An 8,610-nucleotide genomic window follows, 5' to 3' on the forward strand; every position below is an offset into this window, starting at 1 on the left:
ATGATGGAAATAGCCAATGTAAGTTTTCCAGAAGTTTTTATACTGCTGGGCTTCTCTGAACGACCCTCTCTAGAACCCATCCTTTTTATCTTTGTCTTGGGGATTTATGTGGTGTCTGTCTTGGGTAATGGCATCATCATTGTGGTCTCCTGCATGGATGTGCATCTCCACACTCCTATGTACTTCTTTCTGGTCAACCTTTCCTTCCTGGACATTAGCTTCACCACAAGCATCGTCCCTCAACTCCTGATCAATCTCTGGGGACCACAGAAAGCCATAAGCTATGGAGGGTGTGTGATCCAGTTCTATATTTCCCACTGGTTGGGGGCAACTGAATGTGTCCTCCTGGCAGTCATGGCCTATGATCGCTATGCTGCCATCTGCAGGCCACTCCACTACACTGCCATCATGCATCCAAAGCTTTGCTGCAGCCTGGCTTTTGCCTCGTGGCTTGGGGGTCTGACCACCAGCGTGGTAGGTTCCACACTCACCATGCTCCTGCCTCTCTGTGGGAACAATCGCATTGACCACTTTTTCTGTGAGATGCCCCTCATTATGCAACTGGCTTGTGTGGATACCAGCTTCAATGAAGTAGAAATGTACGTGGCCAGCTTTATCTTTGTTGTCTTGCCTCTGGGTCTCATTCTGGTCTCCTACAGCCGTATTGCCTGGGCTGTGTTGAAGATTAGGTCAGCAGAAGGGTGGAGAAAGGCATTCAATACCTGCTCGTCCCATGTGGCAGTAGTGGCTCTGTTTTACGGGAGCATCCTTTTCATGTATCTCCAGCCTGCCAGGAGAAACTCTCATGAGAAAGGTAAGCTTGTAGCCCTCTTCTACACTGTGGTCACCCCAATGCTGAACCCCCTGATTTACACGCTAAGGAACAAGACTGTGAAGAAGGCACTTAGGCACATTGTACTGGAGAATTGTGGTTCTGGAGGGACATGAGGTGATATTTAGAAACTCATCACTTGTGAGGAGGGAGCTGGTTTAAAGGAATCAAAGTTATTTTTTTTTTAATGAGAGAAAAAGAAATAAATGATTTGGAGGGGCAGAATATTAGGGATTTCATCTCTGTACAAAATTTCTTAAGTTCAAATTAGGTGACAAATTGAGTTGGATGTACTCATACTGTTTTCAGGCCAAGATAAAGTATTTTCTGTTTTCACATTTTGTTCATAATTATATTGTTTGGTTGTTTATATAGTTTTATATGTATGACATGTATGCTGGCTATGATATTGTAAATTTTTTATGTAGCTACACATGTTAATTGTTATATTATTTTGTTAATATTTTATAGAATGTCTGCCACTAAGGGTGCCTCATTTGTGTGAAGTCCTTTGCCTTTTCCCCCCAATATTTGTAGTGACTCAGTGATATAGATATTATTGACCTCATAGCAGTTAGAGAATTACAAAGTGACTCAATGGACATGAGTTTGAGCAAATTCTGGTGACAGTGAAGGACAGGGAAGCTTGGCATGCTACAGGGAAGCCTGGCATGCTGCAGTCCATGGGGATGGAGAAAGTAGGACACAACTGAGCGACTGAATAGCAAATCAAGATTTTAGGCTGATGTATAAGTCTAGCATATTTATCCATAGTTATCTTTGCCATTTTTCTTATAATCCTCTGTGATATAATAAGAAATAGATATTTTTCTTATCCTGAGTCTTGGCACTGAGCTTCTAGGACCCTTGGAATTTTCTGAGTGATATCAGTGAGAAGAACAACTTTTGTTATTCATAACAAGTCCATTTCAACCATACCTGAGTTTATGACAATGAAATAACTCAACCTAGAGTCCTTAGATAGCTTCAGGATGGAGTCTGGGTGTCAGAGGACCCAACCATATGATTAGAAGTTTGGAACTTGCAGCCCCACATCCAACCTCTGGGGAGGGGGAGTAGCTAGAAATTAAGGCACCAATGGTCAGTTTTTACTTAATCAATCATGCCTGTGCAGTGGACCTATATAAAAACCTTAAACAGTGGGATTTGGAAAGCTCCAGGATGGTGAATAAATCTATATGGCAAGAAGGTAGTGAACACCAAACTTTGCAGACACAGACACAGAAGCTCCTTTGCTCAGGACTCATCCCATGTACCTCTTCATTTATATTCTATATAATAAATCAGTACACTTAATGTTTCCCTGAGTTCTGTAAGTCATTCTAGGAAGTCACTTAACCTGAACAAAGGGCAGGTCGTGGCAATCTATGGTTATAGTCTGTTGGTGGTTTGTGGCAATCTAGAACTTGCAACTGACTTTTGAACTGGGGCTGGGTGAGGGGGAGGGGTCCTGTGCAGAACTTTGCTCTTAAATCAGTGGGGTCTGGTGTTAAATTCAGGTGTACTTAGTGTCAGAATTAAATTGAATTATCAGATATACAGTTGATTTTTGGAGAGTTGGAATATTGGTTATTGATGTGGAATAATCTCACACATTTGGTTCCAGAAATGTTTTGAGCAAAAAGCAATTCATACTGCTTCAGGAGGAGGAATATAAAGATGCAGATGTCTCAAGAGTAGAACTTTTAGCTGGATTTCCAGCCAATGAGATATTTCATCAATAACGTACTATACAGATTCATCTCTAATTACAGAAATATCAACTTTTGTATTCAGCTCTATGCCTTCAGTTTACAAGAAATATAAAGTTATTTTTTCATTCAATAGAATATGTTTACTTTTTTCATATGTCCAATCATGCATTTATTCATTCCTAAAATGAGATCTTTAAATGAGATCTATTCCTGGAGGTTAGGAAAACTAGCACACAATGGTGCTCTAAAAAGATGAACCAAGTTCACAGAGCAATCACAGTACTTGATTTAAAACTCAAAACAGTGTTGGAAAGTTAATAATATTGACATTTTTGTGATGAAAAATGCTGATCAGACAGAAAAACAATTTTTGATATCATTTTTACTGATTTTTTACCTTTTATTTCATATTGGAGTAGAGTTATTAATAATTCTGTGTTAGTTCTAGGTATGCAGCAAAGTGATTCAGTTATACATGTATTAATTCTTTTTCAAATACTTTTCTCACTTAGATTGTCACATAATATTGAACAGAGTTCCCTGTGCTGTACAGTACGTTCTTGCTGGCTATTTATTTTAAATATAGCAGTGGGTACATGTTAATCCCAAACTCCCTATCTATCCTTCCCCCTACCCTTCTATCCTGGTAATCATAAATTCATTCCCTAAGTCTGAATCTGTTTCTTCTTTGTAATTAAGTCCTTTTGTATTATTTTCTATAGTTTGTGCATATTAACAAATCAAATGGTATTTGTCTCTCTGCCTGATTTATTTCACTCAATATGACTATCTCTATGTCCATCCATGTTGCTGTATATGACATTATTTCATTCTTTTTAATGGCTGAATAATATTCCTTTTTATATATGCACCACATTTTGGGGGGCTCCAAAATCACTGCAGATGGTGACTGCAGCCATGAAATTAAAAGACACTTACTCCTTGGAAGGAAAGTTATGACCAACCTAGATAGTATATTCAAAAGCAAAGACATTACTTTGCTGACTAAGGTCTGTCTAGTCAAGGCTATGGTTTTTCCTGTGGTCATGTATGGATGTGAGAGTTGGACTGTGAAGAAGGCTGAGCGCCAAAGAATTGATGCGTTTGAACTGTGGTGTTGGAGAAGACTCTTGAGGGTCCCTTGGACTGCAAGGAGATCCAACCAGTCCATTCTGAAGAAGATCAACCCTGGGATTTCTTTGGAAGGAATGATGCTAAAGCTGAAGCTCCAGTACTTTGGCTACCTCATGCGAAGAGTTGACTCATTGGAAAAGACTCTGATGCTGGGAGAGATTGAGGGCAGGAGGAGAAGGGGACGACCCAGGATGAGATGGCTGGATGGCATCATGGACTCAATGGATGTGAGTCTGAGTAAACTCTGGGAGATGGTGATGGACAGGGAGGCCTGGCGTACTGCGATTCATGGGGTCGCAAAGAGTCGGACATGACTGAGCAACTGAACTGAACTGAACTGAACATTGTCTTTATCCATTCCTCTGTTGATGGACATTTAGGTTACTTCCATTTCTTGGCTATTCTAAACAATGCTGCAATGAACATTGGGGTGAATATATCCTTTCGGACAACTATTTTCTTCAGATATATGACCAGGAGAGGGATTGTGGGATCATATGGGAGCTCTATTTTTAGTTTTTTAAGACATCTCCATACTGTTCACCTCAGTGGCTGTACAATTTACATGTCCCCCAACAGTGTGGGAGGGTTTTGTTTTCTCGACATCCTCTCCAGCATTTGTTGTTTGTGGATTTTTTGATGGTAACCATTCCGATTAGCATGATTTTGAATTGTATTTCTCTGATTATTAGCAATATTGAACATCTTTTCATGTGTCTCTTAGCCATCTGTATGTCTTCTTTGGAGAAGTGTCTCTTTAGGCTTTCTGTCCATTTTTTATTTTGTTTTGATGATATTAAGCCACTTAAGCTGTTTGTAAATTTTAAAAACTAATTCATTATCGATCATATCATTTGCAAATATTTTCTCCCATTCTGTGGGTTATCTGTAAATTTTCTTTAGGGTTTCCTTTACTGTACAAAATGTTTTTGAGTTTAAGTGGGTCTCATCTATTTATTTTTGCTTTTATTTCCATTACTCAGATAATGGAAACAGATTTAAAAAAGGAATCACTGTGATTTATGTAACTGTGTCCTGCCTATGTTCTCCTGTAAGAGTTTTATAATATCTGGTCTCATATTTAGGCCTTTAATCCATTTTGAGCTTATTTTGTATATGATGTTAAAGAATATTGTAATTTCATTTTTTTACAGGTAACTATTCAGTTTTCCCACCACTATTTACTGAAGAGACTGTCTTTCCAACATTGTGTAGTCCTGCCTCCTTTGTCATTGATTAATTGACCATAGACACATGGGTTTATTTCTGGGTTTTCCATGCTGTTCCACTGATCTATATTTCTACTTTTGTGCCAGAACAATACTGTTATTTTTTAAATTTTATTATTTATTTATTTTAATACAAAGCTTTGGCATTAGCAGTTTTATGAAAAATAAAATGTACTAAAAATAAATGCTTGTGTGGCATGCTTGGTAAATGATGCATAAACATGGGTTCTTTTTTCCTTCAAGGCAATCAGTCAGAAAGCAGTTTTTCCTTCTTCAAAACTATTCTACCTCATTAGCATTCAACTAGCTGTGGCTCTGATGATCACATAGCACTGTGACAGCACTGAGGAGGCCATAACTGTCAATAATAAATTGTTCTTTTGTTACTATGATATTGATCTCTCTTGTTCTAGGAGTGTGCTCCCCATCCTGAGGAAGAAGTGAGATCCCCAAGTTGTGGCTCCAGGCCAAACAAGTTGTCACTGGAGAGCTCACCTAGGGCTGATTTTCAGTTACCTACTTGGGCTCTGTAAGTGTTTCCATACCAAATGCTACTTAATCAGTAGCCAGCAAATTTGGCACAATTCCCAGGGCCTTCAAGATATTCAGTTTGCGCATGGTACAGGTACAATGTTCACTAAGTCAGGGATCCACACAGGATTTGTAGAATACATGCTTGCAGGGGAGAATCTGGACAATATCATTCTGTTTATAGCTTTCTATGCAGACTGCACAATGATCAAAGTCTGGATCTGTTTCCTTACCACCCTTTTTCACTGTTCTGGTTGTCTATTTGCTGGTGCCTTTCTTGGCTCCATCTCCAAAAGGACGCTGGTTCCTGCCCCCGGGCATTGGTGTACCTGATCTTCTGAATGAAGTACTATATAAGCCATGCTGAAGAAATAATCGTCAAAACAATGAAAGATATTGACACAACAACTAGAAAGCCACGGCTGAAGATCTTCAGCGGCATCTGAGTTCCTATAGCTATTGTCATTTGTACAGAGATGCTTTTCTCCAGATAACTCAAAATATCATTACCTCTCAATTCTGTAATCATGACAATAATAATATCTCCAGTGCCTGGAAAAGTCATGGTGACTGGCTCTTCTTTGGATATATTATTGTAGATGACTAGAGCAACTGCATTGTGGAAAACAGGCAGGCCGTGATATTTTCTCTTTAAAGATGCAATTTCCCCTCTGCAGCAAGGCAATCCACGGTTTGATGTTAGGAGGGACAAAGAACCGTGTTTGAAGATCACAGCCCAGATGATCAACAACTCCATGGATGGGCATCAGTGCCGGGAACTGACGGCCAAGGTCGTAGCGCTCGCGATGGATGCAGGGTGTAAAAAGGAGTGCCGCGGCTGGGCTCCAGCACCATCATGTTGATGAGCGCAGTGTAGCACTCCTGGCTCACGCTGTCCAACCACGCTGGTCACAGGCTGCTGGTCAGCAGAGCGAGCCCGACGAACCAGGCGGCGCGCCAGCGCAGCGCCGCTCACAGTCCCTCCGGGCCGCCAAGGTCGCTCGTCTAGGGGCTCCCAGGCCGCTGGGAGAGGCGGAACGGCGCCTCAGACCCTGCAGCACTGACGCATGCCCGAGACCAGTGCCAAATTCGGCACTCCTGGGCGCCGGCGCCACTGAATCGCTGCTCGGCCAACCTCCCGGACGCGCCTGGTTGTGTCCTCTGGGTCACTCCAAGGCCTGGTTTGCGGGCCCACTCCATCCCCTGTGGCAGGTCCCGCTGAGTGGGGGCTCCTCAGGAGAATGCCTACAATACTGATAATGCCTGCAATTTTGATAACTAGCTTTGTAGTACAGTTTGAAGTCAGGGAGCCTGATTCTTCCAGCTCCATTTATCTTTCTGGAAATTGCTTTGGCTATTTGTGGTCTTTTGTGTCTTCATATAAATTTTAAGTTGTTGCTGTTGTTGTTGTTCTAGTTCCAAGGAAAAAAATCAGCATTGGTAACTTGATACCGATTGCACTAAATCTGTAGATTGCTTAGGGTAGTACAGTCATTTTGACAATATCCGTCTTTCAATGCAAGAGCAAGCTACAGCTTTCCATCCCTATTGTCTTTGATTTCTTTCATCAAGGTATCAGAGTTTTCAGAGTACAAATCTTTTGTCTCCAGAGGTAGGTTTATTACTAGATATTTTACTCTTTTTGATGCCATGGTAATCGGGGTTGTTTCTTGAATTTCTCTTTCTGATATTTTGTTGTTAGTGTTTAGGTATGCAGCAGGTTTCTGTGTGTTAATTTTGTAACCTGCAACTTTACCAAATTCATTGATGTGCTCTAGCAGTTTTCTGGAAGCATCTTTAGATTTTTAATGTATACTATCATTTCATTTGCAAACAGTGACAGTTTTACTTCTTTTCAAATTTGGATTCCTTTTACTTGTTTTTTTTCTCTGTGATTGCTGTAGCTAGGATTTCCAAAGATTGTTGAAGAAAAGTGAAGAGGGTGGACATCCTTGTCTTGTTCCTGATCTTAGAGGAAATATTTTCAGCTTTTTACTGTTGAATATAATGTTATCTGTAGGTTTGTCACATATGGCTTTTATTATGTTGAGGTAGGTTCCCTCTATGCCCACTTTCTGGAGAGCTTTTATCGTAACTAGATGCTGAACTTTGTCAAAGCTTTTCCTACATTTATTGAGATGATGGTTTTTATTCTTCAGTGTGTTGATGTGGTGTATCACACTGACTTATTTGCAGATACTGAAAAATCCTTGCATCCCTGGGATAAATTCCACGTGATCATAGTGTATGAACCTTTTAACATATTGTTGGATTCAGATTGTGTTGAGCAATTTTGTATCTATGTTCATCAGTGATATTGATCTTTGTTTCGTTTTTTGTGGTATCTTTGTCTGGTTTGGGGGGTCAGGATGATGTTTACCTCATAGAATGGGTTTGGGAGATTTCCTTCCTCTGCAACTTTTTGAAACAGTTTCAGAAAGATAGGTGTTAGCTCTCACCTGAATATTTGATCGAATTCACCTGTGAAGCCATCTGGTCCTGTACTTTTGTTTGTTGGAAGTTTTTTAATCACAATTTCAAATTCATTAGTTGTGATTGATCTGTTCATATTTTCTATTTCTTGTTGGTTCAGTCTTGGGAGATTGTACCTTTCTAAGAATATTTCCATTTATTCCAGGTTATCCATTTTATTTGCATGCAGTTCCTCTTAGTAGTCTCTTAATGTCCTTTGTATTTCTGTGATGTGAATTGTAACTTCACTTTATTTCTAATTTTATTGATTTAAGCCCTCTCCCTTTTTTCTTGATGAGTCTGGCTAAAAGTTTATCAAATTTGTTTATTTTTTCAAAGAACCAGCTTTTAGTCATTCTTCAACTCTGTTTCATTTTTTGTGCTCTGAATGGTATGGTTTCTTACCTTCTACTGACATTAGGTTCTGTTTTTTTTCTTCTTCTCCAGTCAGTTTAGGTGTAAGGTTAGGTTATTTATTTGAGATTTCTCTTGCTTCATGAGGTAAGACTGTATTGCCATAATCTTCCCACTTAGAACTGCTTTTGCTGCATCCCATAGGTTTTGGATCACTGTGATTTCATTTTCATTTGTCTCTAGGTATTTTTTTATTTCCTCTGATTTCTTCAGTGATCCATTGGCTGTTCAGTAGTATATTGTTAAGCCTGTGTGTGCTTGTGCTTTTACTAATCTCCTAGCA

General features: G+C 39.7%; 1 protein-coding gene and 1 pseudogene across 1 annotated transcript; one reads left to right on the forward strand and one right to left on the reverse strand.

Moving 5' to 3' along the window:
- Nucleotides 1–948, forward strand: LOC102186762 (olfactory receptor 2C3-like). The gene has a single exon (XM_013965384.2). The coding sequence runs from the start codon at nt 1–3 to the stop codon at nt 946–948; it is 948 nt and encodes a 315-aa protein (XP_013820838.2).
- LOC102186476 lies at nt 5,057–6,413 on the reverse strand (annotated as a pseudogene).

This window comes from Capra hircus, chromosome 7 (genome assembly GCF_001704415.2).
Source record: "Capra hircus breed San Clemente chromosome 7, ASM170441v1, whole genome shotgun sequence".
Classification (NCBI taxonomy): domain Eukaryota; kingdom Metazoa; phylum Chordata; class Mammalia; order Artiodactyla; family Bovidae; genus Capra; species Capra hircus.